The sequence below is a fragment of the Agelaius phoeniceus genome, chromosome 6 (assembly GCF_051311805.1).
Source record: "Agelaius phoeniceus isolate bAgePho1 chromosome 6, bAgePho1.hap1, whole genome shotgun sequence".
Taxonomy (NCBI): Eukaryota; Metazoa; Chordata; class Aves; order Passeriformes; family Icteridae; genus Agelaius; species Agelaius phoeniceus.
The window spans coordinates 58,055,724-58,075,234 of record NC_135270.1 but is presented as its reverse complement, the minus strand read 5'-3'; the positions used below and the strand labels follow the sequence as shown (position 1 = coordinate 58,075,234).

Here is a 19,511-nt window from a genome sequence, read left to right as displayed (position 1 = left end):
TGCTTTGGAGACGTGGAAGTGTTTTCACACCTGAAGTGCAATTTCACACCTTGTGTTGCTCAGTAGATAAGTGCGTAAAATAGCACATCAAACGGGAACAGGAGAGGGTAGAAATGCTGCAGACAAGAGATGGAGGCTTGTTATTTATTTCCTATCTTCAGCACACTCTGAAATAATACTGACTTGCAGGGACCCAGGCACAGATTATGAAGAGGTTAGCAGAGGACTTGTCTAGCCAAGCAATCTGTCACTGTCATGTGCAGAGCGAGGTGAAAACTTACACTGAGCTGGGTCTGTGGAGCTCTGGGAGCTCTGACACCACAGTATTAGTAACCATGTAATAGAGGAGAACTGATTAATACAGGAGGCAGCAGGAATTTAAAGAGCAGATTTACAGGAGCACTAAATTGGACCATCCTTTCCTTGTATTTGCTAAGCATGTTTTACTACTTGTATAGACTTAAATTGTAAATAAAATTCAACTTGGGTCCACCAAAAAAGTAATATGAGATTTTGGAAAACTATTATGGGAGATCAAATAATTTCACTGTTTCTGCAGGGTGTTTTTCCCTCTTTTTCAAGACCCTTATTTTTTAGTATCCCAAAAAATAAATAGTGGTGGAGAGGCAAGGGCAGCTGAAGGAAGCCTGGGTAAGTCAGCCCCAATGAAGCTTGATTGTGAGGGAGAGGAAGGGAAGGTGGAGACACCATTTGAAGTGGAGAATCCATGGAGATGCTCATAGCTTTGGTTACACAGGTTTGCTGGGACTGGGTACCTGATATCCCGTTCTTTCCAAGACAGTGATGTAGGTACAAAGTTTGTGGTGATTGGGAATGGGTCTGTGGCCCAGCCTCATCCCCAGTGGGCACAGCTGTGAGCAGCAGGTGAGCAGCAGTGACAGCAATGAGCCATGGAGTGCCCAGGTGTGCTGAGCAAACACCCAAGGGAACAGAGGGCACACAGGTGCAGTGCATCAACATGAGGGGGATAAAAGGTTGGGCTGAAGAACAAGAAAGGGTAGACCCTTGCAGCCTTCTGAAGTGATAGGATGTTACTCTGTATGGGCAGGCTCCTTAAGCCTTCTGATGTGGTATGGTGTTATTCTGTTTGGGGGGAATGCTTGAAACCTTCTGAAATTGTACAGTGAGGCTCTGTGTATCATGGCAGTCTCAACTGTGATATATACTGCAACAGAGTAGGGCTGAAACATGCATCAGTTTTCTTTTCTCCCCAGCTGAATATGAGAAAATCCCAGAGGTGCTTTCATCATCTGCTTCTCATCCCATGGATTTTACCATAAATGCCATCCAGCCCTCATCTGCTGTTCACTGCAGACTAAGCTGCTCTGCTTGGATGGTTTTTGGGGGTGTTTTTTGACTGCCTGGGTCATTCATTTAGCCTCTCACCTGCCCCAAACATGTAATTTCCCTTATTTTTTTGTCTTAGACACCTATGGGAAGCTCTGCCTGCGCAACTCTGTGGGTCAGGAGATGTCCCGCTGCAAGACCTCCCTCCGCCGGGCACAGCCCAACCCTGTCTACAAGGAGACTTTCATCTTCCAGGTCTGTAGGAGCTGGGGGTAGGATGGTCAGGACAGCCAGAGATGAGAGATCTCTGAAGCCAGGTCATGGAAATTGTGGTTTGTTGCAAAGGGCCTGGGTGCAGGGGCACTGCTGGGAGCTGCTAGTCACAGCTTGGAGCAGGCCTGAGAGAGGGAAAGAGAGTGTCTCAGTTTGGAAAGACAGGAGTCTGCTAAGGAAGGCAGGAGGCTCCCCTGAAATGGAGAATGTAAACCCTCCCCACCCCTCTGAATTGCTATACATTTTAAATTAAGGGGTTCTCAGGTAAGAAATATGGGAGCAGGAAATAACAGTTCTTTAATAGGGAAGAAAATAAAAGGATAAAATAAAACAATGTACACTAGAACAACACTGACAGAGTCAGAACCCAGCCTGACACCCTGTGGGTCAGGGTGTTGGCAGCAGTGCCATTGGAAATGTGGCTGCAGCCCTCCTGCAGTGTCAGGGGTGGCTCTGCTGGAGCAGGGATCCTGTAGAAAAGGGTGTAGTCATCCTCTGAAAATCCAGTGGAAGAGGCAGCTGCTGTTCCTCTGGGAAATCCAGTGCAGAAGCTGTGCAGTTATTCCAGGATCTCCAGATTATATCCAGGCAGGAATGCTTGGCTCCTCCCTCTGGGCTCACATCTCCCAATGGGATGCTGTAGTTCTTATCAGCCATGCAGTGACATTCAATAGCTGTTATCAGCTGATGTCCCCCTAGAGGGAGGAGTGATTGTGAGCACATAGAGAGAGATAAAGCAAACTGCCCACTGACAAAAGACAGCTGCCATACAGATGGTAATAGAACACATCTTGTCTTGCAAACTGGAACAGTGGTAAAGAGAGAGAAGGCAAGAGTGTGGTAAAGGGGATGAGAAAGTAAAAGAGAGGATCAGAGAGCAAGGCACCTGCTACAATGCAACAATTCTTCTTCTATGTTGAATGTTCTAATTTTCACTAACCAACGTAGTACAATGTGGTGGTGTTTGCAGGGGTCCCAGGATGAGGGAAGAGATGAGAATCTTGACTCCATGTTTCAGAAGGCTGATTTATTATTTTATGATAAATATTATATTAAAAGAAAATGATATATCAAAACTATACTAAAAGAATAGAAGAAAGGATTTCATCAGAAGGCTAGAAAGGAAACAGATGGAATGATAAAATCTTGTAACTGACCAGAGAGTCTGAGACAGCTGGACTGTGATTGACCATTACTTAAAAATAACCACATGAGACCAATCAAAGATGCACCTGTTGCACTCCACAGCAGCAGATAATTATTGTTTACATTTCATTTCTGAAGCCTCTCAGCTTCTCAGGAGAAAAATCCTAGCAAAAGGATTTCTCATAAAATATGTCCGTGACAGTACAATATACAAATCCTATAGCATTTCCAACAGCCTATAATAACCATTACATTATCATTCTCTGTTACATTTTAAACCTTAAAAATGACTCTTTGGACCCCTTCTGCCCAGTTAGTAGGGTCTGCTCTGACCCTTGAGCCTGTCTGCAGGCAGAGGGTGTTGTTTCATCAAAAGGGGATTACCTTCAGCTGGCCACACCATTGTTTTCCAGTCGTTCAGTAACTGAGGTATCTCAAAGCTTGCTTTCATTCCAATCTCACTTACAGTTTCCATATTCTCAAAGTCTTTTGCCAGCCAATCATATTTATAAGGCTTTCCTGTTTCATCTTCCCCACCACAGGTTGCCCTCTTCCAGCTCTCTGAGGTCACCCTGCTGATCTCCATCTACAGCAGGCGCGGCCTGAAGCGCAAGGAGATGCTGGGCTGGATCTCCCTGGGCCACAGCAGCAGCGGGGAGGAGGAGCAGAGCCACTGGCAGGAGATGAGGGAGGCACAGGGGACACAGGTCTGCAGGTGGCACACACTGCTGGAGTCCTAGTGGGCACAAAGGACTGTCTCTCCTTGATCTCTGCCAGCAGAATCCAGCCCTGGCAGGGCACACAGCTTTAATCTGCCCCCCCAGTGGCAGCAGCTGTGGGTATCAAAGATAGCAAGGCCTGGGAAGCAAGTTTAGTTCTTGCCTTACCAGCTTGCCCTGCATTTTCTACATCCACATAACCCTAGTAAGAAGCAGCAGGAATACTTGGAAAATCCTTTCCTTGGACATTGTCTTGCTCATTTTTCTATAGGTTTAATCACCACAGACTGATTCTGATGTGATGCTGTTTTCTTCTAGGGTAAACTCTCACTTCCCCCTTTTCCCTTATTTGTATTAATGAAGTTTGCAAATATTCTTGCCACGCAGATAGCTCACAGAAAAGCTAACCTGCATGCAGATCACATCCTCTCCCTTTTATTATCGTGTTTCTAAGTCCTAGAAAAAAGCATTTGATACCACTGTAGACTGGATGATATATTTTTCAGGCAGCATGAGAAAGCACTCTTGAATTCTCTGTCAACTTTTAAGTGCCTAGACATTCCTACTGTTCTCCTGTACTAACAATTGATATAAGGACTAAATACCACTGGTATTTTTAATTAGGCACCCTGTGCACCTGTTAGCCTGCATTGACATAGGTTTGCACAAGAGATAACAAGCATCAGTTTTATATTGCATTATACAATGCATGTTTAGATGTTTACTTGAAGTTATGGCTTCTGTCATCACAAATACCAAAAAAAAAGACCAGAACAAACTGCACAGCCACCTTTGTGCCTGAATCACTCCTTTCTGCATTGTTTTGCCCATGTGTTCATGTGATTTTTGGAAGTGAGGTTCATTCAGAAAAGCATTCCTGTGAGCATTACAAGAGAGGGCTTCAGACCTGGGGTTTTTCTGTGATTCAGCAAAGCACTACTCAGTTTGTTGAGGGCTCTTCTTCAAATCTCCTGTAATATCTCCTTGGGATATGGAAAGGGTCTGGTTTTGGCATGCTGAGCAGTAGAGGATGCCAGACCATGTCACCTAAGCTGGGGAAGGAGCTCTCTTGCAGGCCAGGAATAGGCTCCAGAGGGGCTGCTGGCTCTGCTGAACTAGCACAGGAGAAAAGAGTTGTGCTTCCTGCCTCCAACTGAGAGCAAAGCAAGGAGCAGCCTTGCTGGATGAGGTGATGACACTGTCACGTGGTTCCTTTTCAGACTGCGCTGTCCTTTTCCATTTTAATCTCTTTTCCTGTCTCTGGGAGCTGAAGTCGTGGAGATGATGGATGGAGGATGTGTCTCAGTCTGCTGCTTGGCTAAGTGGTTGTTGTTGCAGTGCTGAGTGTGACACAAAGGAGAATGTTCCTCCTCAGTGGAATGTAGGCAGTGAGCTGCTGAGATCTCCAAATGCTATCAGCTGCCCAATCTCCCATTCCCCACACTCTCTAGGAGAGGACTGTCTTTTCTCCATTCCTGCTGATGACAGCAAGACACAGGAAATATTTTGCTGAAGAGGTTTGTCTGTACCGAGTCACTTCATGGTTTGTTTTTGCCATTTACAGAGACCTGGCACCAAATTCTGCCTCCTCCTGCACCACAGCCACTTCCTTTGCTTCAATGGTGCTGTGCAAATCTAACTAATGCAAATTTTGGCACTGGCTGTTTGACCAAAATTGGTCCTTGGTGCTGGTTTTTGTCACATCCAGGCTAGACAGGCCCTGAGGGCACTCACAGGTTATCACTTGGTGTCACAGAGGCTCTGTCTGGCCAGGGAGGCAGACAGAATAATCTGCACAGAGAAGCACTTCTGCTACAGGTGATGCAAGTTACTCTACAGACCACACTCTTGTATCTTCTTATCACCTGTCTGAGCATCATTTTTCCAGGGAGACTGGTGGGTATCCTATGCAGGAGGGTTTTCCTCCACTGTCTAGATAAGCTGGCATGTCTGCTTTGCACTACTGGGGCTTTGAAACATCAGACAGGGTTTAACCCAAATGCAGCTCATCCAGCAAATGTGTTCTTGACTGCACTGTTAAAGCTGCTGTATTATCAATGCAAGAAAAGTGAACATCTGAGTGGTAACCAGCAGAACAGAATTTCATTTATCATACACTTTTCTGCTGGGGAAAAATAAAAAAGTAGAGGAAACAGCCCAATTCAAAAGGCTGATTCTAGTTGTTTTCCAATGTCTCCATCTTTTTGGTCCTGAACTGCATAAAATGTATATGCAAGTGTTTATAATTAATTTTTATTACCTGGAATGTGTGGGTGTAATAAACTTACTGAGATTTTCTTCAGAACTTCTTGAACCTGCAAAGCCTTGCCTATGCTTCATGATTAGCTAAGGAAAAAGTGTAAGTTCATAATACATTTCAGCAGTGAACTGGAGATAACCCAGATTTATAACAGCATGATTAAAAAAAGAAAAACCTAATGAAAAAGATAATTTAAAAAAACAATGAAGTACACTGGGTTTGGACTTCCATGCTGTTTTCACATTAAGATCTTTTCTGAAGATATGGCATTAAGGGAATTGAATTTTAATATATAATTTCATTGTAGAGTTTTTGGAGTCAGAGAAAAGCAAGTGAAAATGGCTTACTTAGAGTAAGTCAATACCTAAGCAGGTGTTAAAACTTGGCTGTCCAAGGGAAGCAGGTTGCTCCATCCTTGCTGCCACATTTTACCCTTCTATTTTGTCAAAAATGTTGGAGGGAGGGGGCAAGGGCTGTGGCAGGGAGACCATTGGGTTTTTAGAGCTACTGGCAAAACTCTTGCCACATCCACGCCCCAAGAAGTGCTTTTGTGGGGTTCTTTATGTTCATGCTAAAGCCATGGAGAAATTTAGGAATCTTGGGATGGACAAGGTGCTGGGGGTGCTCATGTTTGCTAGCTGTATTTTGGGATTTTTATTGCTTTTGTGTTTTATTTTTCCTTCCATTATTGACTGTCTGTGAAATGGAGGCTTTGCAGCAGCTCTGGCATATTCCAAAGCTCCTGTAAATTCTTCCCATTGACAGATTGAATTAGTCATTGCTAATATTGATACAGGCTGGGCTTGTGCTCATGGTCTTTCTTCTGTAAACACCACTGCCCTTTTAGTCACTGCTTTAACCCCCTGTTTCCTTTGGAAGTGGCTGACAAGGCTGAATTTCCAGGAGGTTTTCCATTCCCTGGGAATCCTGACTGTCACTTGACTTGCAGATAGGTCATAGACCCTGTGCTCCCCTGGCCTTCTCCATGTGGATGCTGATGCTCTCTGCTCCTGTGGGGTTCCAGGTGGGGAGAACAGCTCTGAGAAGGCCATGAGGATTTCAGGGAGCAGGAGAGGAATGGATAACCTGGTCCGGGGATGCTTGGGAATTTACAGGTCTAGATTATGGATATTTCCTAATGCCCTCATGTTTTCTAAGATAATTTGTTCCTTTTTGACACCACTTTATAGTTTATTTGAATTTTCTTAAAAAAAAAAATAAAAAGAGGCCTGAAAATATGGAAAGGGATTAACTGCATTGGCCCAGAGTATTATGGGCAAGTGCCCTGGATCCATCTCTGTATCTTGAACAGCATTGTTCAGCTGATTGCAGCCTGTTCTTTCCTTGTTCTCTCCCCAGCCACCATGCCCCAGTCCTGCCAAGCTCTCTGCTGCTATTTTCTTTTTTCTTTTTTAATGTTTATTGACAACAGAACAGAGTGATCTCACCGTGCTTCTACTCCCCATAATAACGGTGATCTTCAGCTGATGCCCACAGAAATGAGCTCCTTTTTTAGCCCACTGAGCTGCAGCAATCGCTGCTCACTTTGTGAAGTACCTATTTGCAAAGGCTTTATCTGGATGATCTTCCACATCCTTTGATTTGTCTGGGTTTCCTTTTTGCCAGTGTCTTTAATTAGCTGGACCCTGCTGTGGCCTGCCTGTTCCTGTTGCTCTGCCTTGTCTCCTTTCCCTCCAGGGGCAGTGAGGGCTGTGCAGCTCCCGGGTAGGTGGACAATGCTGGGGTGTATTTTTAGCAGCTGCAGATCCCGAGGAGTTATTTGGTGCTTTACACAGCCGACTGATCTTCAGTCATGGATGGCCTTAGAAGTTCCTGGATGCACAGATCCAAAGGCTGCCAGCTGCTATTGATCATTTTCCCAGCATAAAGCTGAAGGTGGCAGCTTGGCAGAGGAGCAGGCTTTTCCTCTGGTGGCATTTCATTTTCCCCTTCAGCTGGAGCTGGCAGTGACCTTGGAGCTGGCGTGCCTGCAGTGCTTGCTTTCCACTCCCATATTTATCATCATTTTTAATCTGTGTGATCATAGCACTTCATCTCTCTGCCTTTTTCTCTCTCATCTCTCGTGCCTTCTGCCCTTCAGCATGAAAACTAGACTGAAAAGCTGAGCAAAGAATATGGCCTGCTCCATCATATTATCTCATCCCAAAATTGTGATGTTCCTGATCAAGACCTTGCCTTCCTGCTCTCTTGTCCACTTGTAGAGTTTGAAGTTTGTTGGTTGGGCTGTGACACTTAAATATTTACAGTGACACCTGTTCACCTCCATGTGGACCAAGTTAATGGCAGAAGAAAGATCCTGGTTTGTATTTGCTTTCTTCCTTTTCTCATGGGCATTGTGCTCTGCAAAAGGACAACGGAGCCTGCAGGAATTAGTATGCAGGAGCATCCTCTTTCCATTTAAAATGTGCTAAGTGTGATGTTTGCAGCTATGGTTTGAGGGGAAGAAACAAAGCAGCCAGGGTTTGTAGAGAAGCTCACACTTTGAATGAGGCAGGTTTTTCCCTCCAGCATGTGATACCCCAACAAATACATTCTCATCTCCCAGGAAGCAGTGCTGGCTCTGAGCTCATCTGCCTCTGTGATACAAGCAGCCAGAAGATGACAGATCCTAAAGCTTGGAAAGGCATCCAAGATAATTCCACAGAGCTGGTCTGGGTGTTTATTTGGGATCTGGTGAGGATTTAGCAAGCTGTCATGCAAGAAATGAAAACCCCAGGCAGTGGTGGGAAGGTGGTGGTGGGGGAGAGAGGCAGGAGGGGAAGGCTCTTGGTGAGCTTGTGCTGCTTAGAGCTGGGAATTTGCTCACTCCTTACTCCAGAAAGCAGCACAGCCAGGCTGCAGTGGCATCCAGCTTGAGCTGAAACCCAGTTTCTCTGCCTGACTCTTGAGCTCCAGCTCTGCTGAAGGCACACAAATTTTTTTATTCAGTGCAGAGCGAGCTTGTGTCTTCCTGCAGCCTACGCTGTGGGCCCTAAGAAATGAATGTGTAAATATTTTGTCTCTCACAGCAGCCCAAGGTCATCTTTCTGGAACAGCAAACAGGCACAGAATCCAAAGAAGATCAGTCTGTCATATGAGTAAGGTTAGCATCTGCACTTACAAATGACAAAGGCTATTAATCCTCATGCTGTAATCCCCAAGCTGTTTGCCAGCTGGCAGCAGGAAGATGCTCCTGCTCAACCCACACAGCTATCCATGTTTTTTCACCTTTGTAAAGCAGATATAGGTCAATATTGTAGCCTCAATAAAAAACTTGGTAGATGCCATTCATCTCTTTTGGCATTACAATCCCTCTGTTCTCCACACAAGCCCTCTATACAAATGAAGGGATAAGAGGAGAGCTCTGGGCTGGGCTCTCCCTGTGCTGCTCCTCCAGAACAGAAGGCTGAAGGTGAGATTTTTCTCCCTCTTTTCTGCCCCTGAGTTTGTCCTGGATGGATGAATTTTGAAATCTCTCTGCAAAGCTGAACAACCTTAGCAGAGCTCTGCCACTAGACAGGTCTTTACACCTAGAGCAGGGAAAACCTAATTCTTGCAGAAGGCAGACAAAATTACAGTGGTGGGACTTTTTTGGTCTTAATTTGGGAACCTGCATAGGATTAGGGTATTGCCTATCACTGGAACAATAAACTCCTGAATCCTCTGAGGTATCACTGGTGGAGCAGGAGGAAACTGCAGGTAGTGATGCAGGAAGGCTGTGAGAGTCTGAACTCACACACCAAAAACCTGTATGGCCACTGGGTCACAGTCAGTATTGGGCAGCTGGGGTTGGAAATAGTTGAGGAAGAAACACAAAAGCCAGACAGGAGCTGTGAAACTCCATTCAGAACTGTTACTTGCTCATCTCTCAAGGAAATTGGAAAGTAATTTTTTTTTTGCTGTAACAGAAATCACAGCTGCTTTGGCAGCTGCAGGTGTGAGGAGCTAAGGATGTTTCCTCCTTGCTTTTCTATTTCCTCTGGCTCTGGAGGGGGACATCAAATAGACACCAAATACTCTGGAGGTGTTTGTCCCCTGTAGAGTCATTCCCAGTGTGGGCTGATCTTACTGAGAAACAAGAGACAAAAAGCTGATATTGGCCATGGGTGAGGAACAAGGATTCAGGGTTCACACAAAAGCAGGATTCTTCCCAAGCCCCACAACCATTAATTAGCTGTGACCTTCAGGGAAGGCACTTCATCATGCCAAATACTTCCTCTCTCTTCATTTCTCTTAGGGTAACATTGCAAATTTCTCTCTTCATTAACAACCAGGAAAAAAAAAAATCCTATAATTTTGCCAGTTTTCCTCATCCCTGTTATGTCTTGTTAGCACTTTCCAGGTGTTTTTCCTTCATGCTGTCTCCATCACTGCATCTCCCACCCTCTCATTAATGTCTGCAGAGCTCTGGTCCAAGGCAGGTCAGTGCCTGGTAGCAATATTTTATGTTCATGGTGCTCAGGATAAAACCTGTCCTCCAATCCTTTGTCACTTTGTGGCACCTCAAGCACAAGTTTTCCAATTAAACTGGCATCACATCTCTGCTGTATTCCTCTGCTGGCATTGCTGTGGTTTGTGTCTTGCTGGGCTTTGTTCTCAGCTGTAACTTCATTGACTTTTCCCAGCAGAGAGTTTTGTTTGTCAAGAAGAGTAAATGAAGTAATCATTTGGTAGACTTAGCATTTAAATACTGTGTGACATTTATATGTGTGTGTGTATATATAAAAAATGGTTTTTACGGCAGAGTGCCACGGGGCGTTTGCATGAAGCACATCTCAATGTATATTTGACTGTTGATTTAAATACACAGTATGTAATAAGTTATTTTTAGTGTGTATTGACTTCTTTCTATATTGGAACAATATACCATCTCTGGCAGGGTTTTGTTGTCTCTGTTGTGGGCACAGCTGGACACTGAGGTGTGTCCTTGTCCTGTTTCCTCCTTGTTTTCCAAGAGGTGGGAGTTGCTCCCCTCAGGAGCTTTGTGGGTGCACAGATGTCCCTCCTGTGGTTTGCTGCCACAGGACAGAGCTGTGAGCCTCCCCCCTGGTGTTTAGTAGAATATTTCCTATTTCTCCTTTCTCTGCTGCCATCTCCTCAGCACAGAGAGCTGGCTGGTGTTTGGAGTGATTCAGCCCCATGGCTGAGGGAGCACCATGGAGTTCTCAGCTCCCCTTTCCCAGCCTGAGATCACAGAAGCACTGAATGGTTTGGGCTGGGAGGGACCTTAAAGACCATTTCATTCCAACCCCCTGCCATGTGTAATATCCCACTAGACCAGGCTCCTCAGAGCCCCATCCAACCTGGCCTTGAGCACATCCACAACGACTCTGGACAAGCACAAAATTTATCTATAAATTGTTTACTTTAAAAAATAACAATACAGACAAATTAATATGAATGCCACATCCTTAACTTCTGTTGGTACAAAGGCAAGGCTTCTACAGCTTGCATTTATTGATGAATTATTTTTCTGGTAAATAAAGCTATAAAGGGAGAACTTTGCCTACTGTGAAAGTTATAAGAAACAAATTTATATGTCCTTTTCATTTTTGTAAAGCTCAAAGATTTGCACTCAAAATTGTACCTTGAATCTATTGCTGAATGGTTGGCATTGACTGGTGAGGGGCCACTGGGATGGTGTGAGCATTGTTTCACTTGCTGGGTATGTGATTGAAAGAGATGAAAAGTACAAGGAAAAGATGTTTAGATATTCAGCTGGAAAACTGGTATGGGTTTATTTCTTAGCTTTTCATGAATTTGACAATGAAACATTTTTTATTTTACTTAAGTGCTAACGTGCATGATCATACAATATATTGCCTCTTGCTAATTATATGCTGTGTTAGGAATACTAATGTCTGGATGATATCTGACTGGAAAAAAAAATCAGCATTGAACCCAGCTTCTGCAGAATTCTGGGCTGAAACTAGCCCTGCACACACAGCTGTCCACACCTTAGAAACAGCCTTATTTTGTCATGGAGAATGCTGCTGTTACAGGTTTATCAATAAAAGAGAAGCAGATGGCTCATGTAGACATGCAAACCCACCCTGTCTTCCTTTTTGTTCTCTCTGTGGCAGAAAGGAGTGAATATGCATCCAGGAGAGGGGGATGTGCTTTGTTCAGAGCAGGGATGCAGGTGCCTGGTGCATAATGCAGGACTGGCAGGAAGGGGAAGTGTCTGCCCTGCCCTTGGTCCCCCTGTCCATCCACATGGACACAGGGGCTCTGTGGCAGCAGGATGGGGTGTTCCAGGGGCTGAAGAGATTCCCATCTCCCACTGGTGCCCTGGAGTGGCTGTCTGAAAGAGGCTAGACCAAATGAAGAGAATAAAAGTGGGTATTTACTGAAGGCCTTCACTAGGGACACCTTGGGCAGGGAAAGCCTCTGAGGGGCTACACCCAGGATGGACAATGGTCACAAGTTTTTCATACAGTTACAAGTTTGGTCCATTTCCATATAAGGGGTTAATCCTGAAATTACAGTTTCAGGTAATGAAGTAATTTACTCCAAGTTTGCTCCCCCAGTTCACTGCTGTTTGCATCTCTTGGGGCCTGAGACAATGAGGTGTCCTTGGGGTTCAGGCATAGAGAGGAATTGTTTTGTCTGAACAAAATGGGAGAACAGCAGCTGACAGGCTGTGGACTTTTAGAGTTACACACTAATGCAGTACAGGACCTGAAACATATAAAAGCTAAATCCTAAGGCATCACCATCATGTCTCTGCTTCCCTCTGCATAGAGCCATTCAGCCAGCTCTGTGTGGGGAAGGAGAAGCTCTGGCTGTGCCTTTGACATCTGCTCTTCCCTGCTGTCCCACCCAGCCCTGGCAGGAGTTGGAGGAGAAGCCCCTCCAGCCCCTCTGTGGTGGTTCCCTGCACTCAGCATTTCTCCTGCACACCAGGGATGTGTGGGCACATGGGGTCAGTGTCCCCAGGCAGTGTCCCCAGTGTCCCTGCTGTGTGCAGACACCAGCCTTGCTGCCATCCTGGCTGCGTGTGTGGGGCGTGGAGGTGTTGGGATCTCTCACTGGTCAGAGTGACCCTGAGAAAAGTTGGAAAGTCTCTTTTCCCAGCCTGGTGCTTGAAGAAGGAGTCAGAGCTCTTCATTTCTCAGCCTCAAGGTTGTTTATTGTTCCTTATCTATAAAATTCTTTCTCCTGTCCAGCTGAGATCAGCTCAGCAGGGCAGTTCCAGGCACTCTGCCTGCCCCCAGGGCAGTGTTTATGTCTTTATACCAAAAAATACATGTACAATGTTTACAATTACTTCCCAGTACCTATCACCTATGTTAGACAGTGAGCTTCTACTCTAAACCAATCTAAAAGTGCCAACATCACAGCAGAAGATGGAGGCCAAGAAGAAGAAGAAGGAGAAAGGCTGGACATGCCCAGATCCCTCCATCTTGCCCCCCTGAATCCCCATTCTAAAAACCCCAAAATCTGCTTTTTCACCTTGTGATAAATTCAGTATCATTCTACTTAATTTGTCATGGTCTGCAGATCTTCATCTAAGATTGGTAACTTGCTCCATGGGTCATAATCAAAACCACAGGAGCATCTTGGGCTCTGTGCCAGGGTCTCTGAGCCCCCTGGCAGGGGTCTGGGCTGCTCAGGACAGCCAGAGGGATGTCCTGGGTCCTGACATGGAGGGATCTCCCCCATCAAAGCTGGGGTGGCCATTGGTGGAAACAAAGGTAAGAGCTCAAATGATGAGCTGGAGAGGTGAAATTGGGCCAACAAAAGGTGTGTCAGTGTCTGGTGGCTGCTTTTGTTTGCATCTACCTTTGGTCATGATGCATTTGTGAGTGGTTTACTTCTGGCAGGTTGCAGTTGTAATCCCTGCCCACATTAAGATGGAGAGTGATAGAAACTAAAAAATTCCCAGATTGGTGACTTTGAACTGGGGTTAGTTTGTTCCTCTCAGAATAGCAGTGCCAGATTTGAGGGAGACATGAGAAACCACGATTTCTGCAGCCCTGCTGGCACCCACAGGGTTGGCTTTCCAGGACCAGCCCTGAAATAGAGTTTCTTTTTCTGGCAACAGTTGGTAACTTCAGTGCTTGGAAACCTCAGCAAAGGCAGCTGATACAAGACATGTCTGAGGACACAGAAAACCCAGCCCAGGGCACTTCATCTTAAAGACAGTGGAGGAATGGGAGGCTCAGAGAGAAACTAGGGAGTTTGGAAAAACTCACCCTCCTTGGTGTGACCTGGGGATGAAATACATGTTTTGCTAAGGGCTGATGTTCTTGGGTGACCAGGCTCAGTGAGAGGGCTGGCAGGGGCTGCAGGCTGGGTTGGGTCTGCTCTGGGTTGCAGCAGTGCCCCAGCAGCTCCTCCAGGCACAGAGGGGGATCTGCAGAGCCAGGCACTGTCTGTAACCTGCCCCGGGGTTTGGGAGCTCAGGTGGGTGCTGCTGCCAGGGTCTGAGCCATTACCAGGACATCATTTTCCTGGCTTGGTTATCCCAACACTGCTTCACCCCATGCATCTTCTGAAAACCACTAAAAATTCTCCCTGCCCAATCAACCAGCCTCAGCTCTCCCACCAGCTCACCCTTCTCCTTCCTCCCCAGTAACCCCAGTATGGGATTCAAGGTGACCCCTGTGGCAGGGAGAAATGATGCATTTGCCTCCATTGATATCAGAAGGCTAATTAATCACTTTATTATACTATATTATTCCATTCTGTATTATACCACATCTAAACTGAAACTGCACAAGCACTCAACTAAATCTCCTGACCTACCTTCAGGACACAGTTTGCAGAGATTGGTCAAGAAAACAAAAAACACTCACACCAGAATCCAATTACCAAATTCCTTCAGGTAAGTAATCTTCCAACACATTCCACATGTTCACAAAACAACAGGAGCAGTAAATGAGGTAAGAATTGTTTTGATCATTCTTTTCTCTGCTTCTCTCAGGTTCAGAGAATGTCAATCCCACACCCCAGTGCTGAGGGATGCTGGTGATGGCTCTGGAGGATTTGGGCACTGCTGGGAACACCACGCTCTCATTGCTGTTCCTGCAGCCTCACCCTGTCCTTGTGGCAGTGTCCTCAGCCTCAGGAGGGTTTTCCCAGGCTGATTCCCAGTTCAGGGCTAACCAGCCCAGGGTTGGTTTCATTCCTGCAGGCAGACTTGCCTGTGACCCCATGTGAGCCCAGCACACACAAGGATGGAGCTGCTGGCACTGAATTTCATCGGTCTTGGTGCCAGCACTTGGTCAGCTTGGCCCAAATGAGGCTGCCCATGAATTTGGGAGCAAAAACTCAGGTTTGTGCTCTGTGTACAGCAGCACCATGCAAATGCAAGGGCTCAGCACTCCACTTGCTGCTCCTGCTGGGACAGCACTGCTCAGCATGAGCACGTGTGGGCCCCGGCTGTGTTGTGTTTTATCGTTCTGATTATCCTGTCCTTCCTCCAGCTGCATTTTAATTCTTTAGAATGACTTCATCCCTTGGCAAAGCACCAAGTGCTGTTTTGTCAAGACATCCTTTTTTTTTTTTACATCCTAATTTTGACCACTTGGAAAAGTCACATTTTTAATGTCAGGAAACTAAGTTTTGAATTTCAGCGAAAGAGTGATATCATTTTTCACGAGAGGGTGAAAGCATTCCCACTTCTCAATCAGCTCAGTGGAGGCTAAAGCTGAGCTGTCTGCCATCTGTCTCCTCGCCAGTCTCTCTTCCACCACCATCACTTTTTAGCAGGTTGGCCAATTTCAATCACATTTGAGAGCAGGGTAACTGTCTCAAAGGCAGCTATGCTTCCACAGATTTTGTCAGCTGGCAGGAGATCATTTCCAGAGAAGCAGAAAGGAGTGGGTTGGATGGCCAAGGGTCGGTGAGCTGGCCCATTGTGACAGCTCCAGCTGCCCCTGGTTGAGCTGGGGGTGCCCAAGGGGATGTGATGGAATTTGGTTGGGGATGTGGGGAGAGTGTAGGGGGTAAAGAGCACAGATATGTAGGAAAATGAATTTCATTTTTTCTGCTCTTTCCCAGCTTGTTTCAGAAGATTTTAAAAAGTTTTTTCTCAAATGTAAAAAGGGTAAAAGAAAAAAAAATTAAAATAACAACATATTTTCTTGTACAATGAGTAGGAAGACAGAGGTGAAAAATAGTGTTCTATACAGAAAGAACAGAAAGAGAAAGAGCTGTCTGCATTTTAGATGGAGGCAGGATTAGCCTCCCAAGGCATCTGGTCCTTCTGAGGCTGGGCAACCACTGGGAGGCTTGAACAGGGTCCAGAAACTGGAGCCACTCATCTTCATTTGCTGTGACAAGCCAATGGCTGGGAGAGCTTTGGAGGGTCTGTGTCTGAGTGGGCCAGGCCAAGGATGAAACCTAGCCTGGGATGCAGCTCCTCACATCTGAAACTTCTCAGGTACAAATGCAGAACATTTTGGGTGCATTTTATCTTTTGAAAATGCCTTCTGCAAGCTGTGTTTAGAAATGCAGCACCTGTGTAGGTATATGCAGCCTGGGGTGGCTGGTGCTTTTCTACACACATCTTTTGAATGTTTGGTGCTTGAATTCAAAACGGCACATTAATTTAATTCAGTTCTTTAAACACTTGACTTGAGAAGACATAACTGCTTTGAAATGAAGGAATTGATTTTTTTTTTCTAATTCTGTGAGACAGTTAAAGTAAATGCAAATGTTCCAGGGTTTTATATTTCCAACTGCTCTAAACTATTTAAAAACATGTATTTGTTATAGCACTGAATATGTCAGGCAATCCTGCTTTCGAAAAACTAAAATGAAAGGAAAAAGCTGCTCTTCTATTGTCTGCCTGTCCAGGCTTTATCTTGTGCAGCACACATTTAAAATCTTGTCTTCTCAAATAATATCCCTGTCAATAGAGACTTTGGTCCCAGCTCATGGGTCTGTTTAATTTCTGCTGCACTAAAACACTGTGTGAGTCAGCTGGGCAGAGATTCCTGACCAGGCAGAGGGGAAAACTCCAGACAAGGAGAGAGGTGATTTCTTGAGCTTCCATGGCAGGAGGAAGGGGATGGGATGGGATGGGATGGGATGGGATGGGATGGGATGGGATGGGATGGGATGGGATGGGATGGGATGGGATGGGATGGGATGGGGCATCTTCTCTTCTTCCTGATGGAGTTTCCTTTGAGCCAGCAGAGCAGTGCTGGTTTACACTGGCAGGGGATCTGCTTCCCTGCACACTCTGCCCCCTTGGAAAGTGGGCAAGGAAAAGCAGCTACACTTGGATTGTGGAAGAATTTCCTCAGGGCTGGTCAGGGGATGGAAACACTCCTTGGATCCAGCTGAGGAAACACAGCTGACCTTTTGGCTGTGTTATTACTGCCTGCTAGTAAGTCCTGTTTTTGTGCTGACAGGAGAGGGGAAGGTATGTCTTTGCAGCAGAAATTGTCTTGAATGTTAAAAAAAAAATACAGTAAATTCCACAGAGATTGGAGTGAGTGATGCTGTCGTTCATTCAGCTCTTAGGCATGGAGTAGGTGCTCCTGTGTCTTCCTTTTCTATCTCTGCTTACAGAAGGGATGTTACTGAATTAATTACAACATCTTTGTGAAGAGCTGAAGAATTGCTCAAGTCCTCAATTCAGCAGTAGAGAAATGTCAGATTCACCTCACAGTAAATTTAACATTACACCAACCTGAACTACTGCTACTGACAGCATAATAATAAGGCAGGTAATCAAAATCAATTAAATTCTAGTGCCTTCCTATTGTCCTGGAAAATTCAAATTTGAAATTAGTTGGAGCTTCATTTGACTTCTCAATAAAAGAAGCAGAGATTCAGAGATAATTTGAAGTAAATTTGTGGCCCTGAGTGATCTTTCCTTAAGCTGCAGAGACCAGGGGAACCATGGGTGCCCATGTTTGTGCACATTGAGTACCAAATGCAGGCAGGGGATCCAAGTCAAGGGAATAACTGATCTGAGGCTGCTGCATTGACATGTGCTAGCTGAGTCTCGGGCTTGCCAAGACCCAGTTTGTTAAAATTTGGGTGAGATATTGATCCAGGTGGATGCCAAATGCAGTGTGTCTCCATTCCCACTGTCTAAGAGGGAAGAGGACAAAGCCTGGCTCAAAATCCTCTGCAGAGCCTTCATGGAGCAACCAGAGGGAGGGAACTCCTGTGTCCTTCCAGTAGTGACATGACCTGATAGAATATGCATTAGACATCTTACAGACCCCAGGGGAACAGGGAGCTGCCCAGGAGCTTCAAATGCTGTCAAAATGAATGTGTTCCCATTGCACCTTGCCTTGTTTTTGGCATTGTCTGAGCCTTTGAGTCACCTTTAGTACCAGGATGGGAGGTGGGAGTGGCTGTTTTGGAAGTGTTCAAGGTAAGGCTGGATGGGGCTTTGAGCAACATGGTGTAGTGGGAAGTGTCCCTGCCCATGGCAGAGGGTGGAGCAAGAACATCTTTAAGGTCCCTTCCAACCCAAACCACTCTGAGATTCTCTGGGCTGGACTGAGTGACTGCTTGGATAGGGAGGCTGTGCCATGAACATGACTCTGTCAGGAGCAGTGTGTGTGGTGTCCTCCATGGTAGTTGTGAGGAAATGGACAACAGCTGGCAGGTGCAGAGGAACATTTATTGTCTAGAGATGTTTCTCCTTGCAGAGGAGTCCTGATCAAAGCCCAGGCTTGGTGCTGGGGCTGATCTGAGCCAGTGCTGTATTTGTAACTCCACTGCAGCCATTGGCACCAATCTGGCTGTCCGAAAAACTCATCTTGTGCAATTCCTTTTCACTCTGGGAGTGACCCACCTCTTCCAGAGAAGGTCCCTACACATAGCTGGTGTATTTAAAAAAAAAACAAACAACTTTTTTTTTTTTACTTTCCTATCTGCCAGTATTTACATACAGAGCTAGGCTTTCAGGAGAAGGGTTTTCCCCTCTTTCTGCACACTCTATTATACAGGTAAGATTTTACTGACTCCTTTTAATATTTTTCTGGGTGGACCCTTGGTTGTGAGGGTAGACTGAGCCTGGTAACCTACCCAGTGCCCTGAGGAGTGTGCTCAGCAGTAAAATCCTGCTATCTGTCTGAGATGTTGTGCTACCCCACAGTGACCTGCTCTTTTACTTGAGAGGAGGTCTGGGTTGTTTTACTGTGCAGCTTTTTATCCTACAGCCATCCAATTTCTGGCCATGGGACCATGGGTGTAAGTGCCAGGGTGGGACCCAGGGCACCTTGGTGGAACATCCCAAAAGCTCAGGGGAAAAAGTGGGCCAGGATCTGATGGAGGGAAAAGGGAGAATCATAAATCAGAAGGGAAGAGGAACATGACCCAGTAAGAGAGCAGAAGGTCATGACCCAGTAAGGAACATGACCCAGTAAGAGAGCTGGTCTCTGCCAGCAGGACCAATTGACTCCTCTCCCTCCAGCCCTTCCAGGCACCGGGTTGTATTTCTCCCGGTCTTTCCCTGAAGCGAGCAGAGCTCTCTCCCTCTCAGTGCCGCAATGAGCACCGGGCGCCTCCGCGGCTGCCGGCCCGCTCCGCGCATCCCTCAGCCCGCCCTGGCGGGAGGTTTTATGGCCCTCCTTGCCCACCCCCTTCCCCGGGCTGCTCCCCCCTCCCTGTTCTGGCCTTTCACGTCCCCATCCTGCAGCTCCTCACCGCCTGTCCCGCTCTGAGCCGCGGCACCCGCTCCATCCTCCGGCTCACCCCGCAGCCCGGCCCGGCGCGGCCCGGCGCGGAGCATCCCGGTGGCGGTGGGGACCTGCTCCTCCCTCCTCCCCTCTTCCTCCTCCCTCCCTCCCCGCGGCCTCGAGTCGCGCCAGTGATGGAGAGAGCGTCAC

At 46.3% G+C, this 19,511-nt stretch overlaps 1 protein-coding gene and 1 long non-coding RNA gene across 15 annotated transcripts in view; one reads left to right on the top strand and one right to left on the bottom strand.

The window, feature by feature from the left end:
* SYT16 (synaptotagmin 16) overlaps window positions 1-11,757 on the top strand; it is a 115,970-nt gene extending 104,213 nt beyond the window's left edge. For all 14 annotated transcript variants that reach the window (XM_077180811.1, XM_077180810.1, XM_077180809.1 and 11 more), the window contains 2 exons: window positions 1,448-1,563; window positions 3,270-11,757. In XM_077180811.1, coding sequence (XP_077036926.1) covers window positions 1,448-1,563; window positions 3,270-3,467 — 314 coding nt within the window. In that variant the 3' untranslated portion in view covers window positions 3,468-11,757. The remainder of the gene's footprint in view (window positions 1-1,447; window positions 1,564-3,269) is intronic.
* Window positions 1,856-19,443, bottom strand: LOC143694424 (uncharacterized). The gene is made up of 2 exons (XR_013182905.1): window positions 19,330-19,443; window positions 1,856-2,276 (listed from the first exon to the last, which is right to left on the bottom strand). It is a non-coding gene; the product is annotated as an uncharacterized LOC143694424 (long non-coding RNA).
* Between the last annotated feature and the right edge of the window lie 68 nt (window positions 19,444-19,511).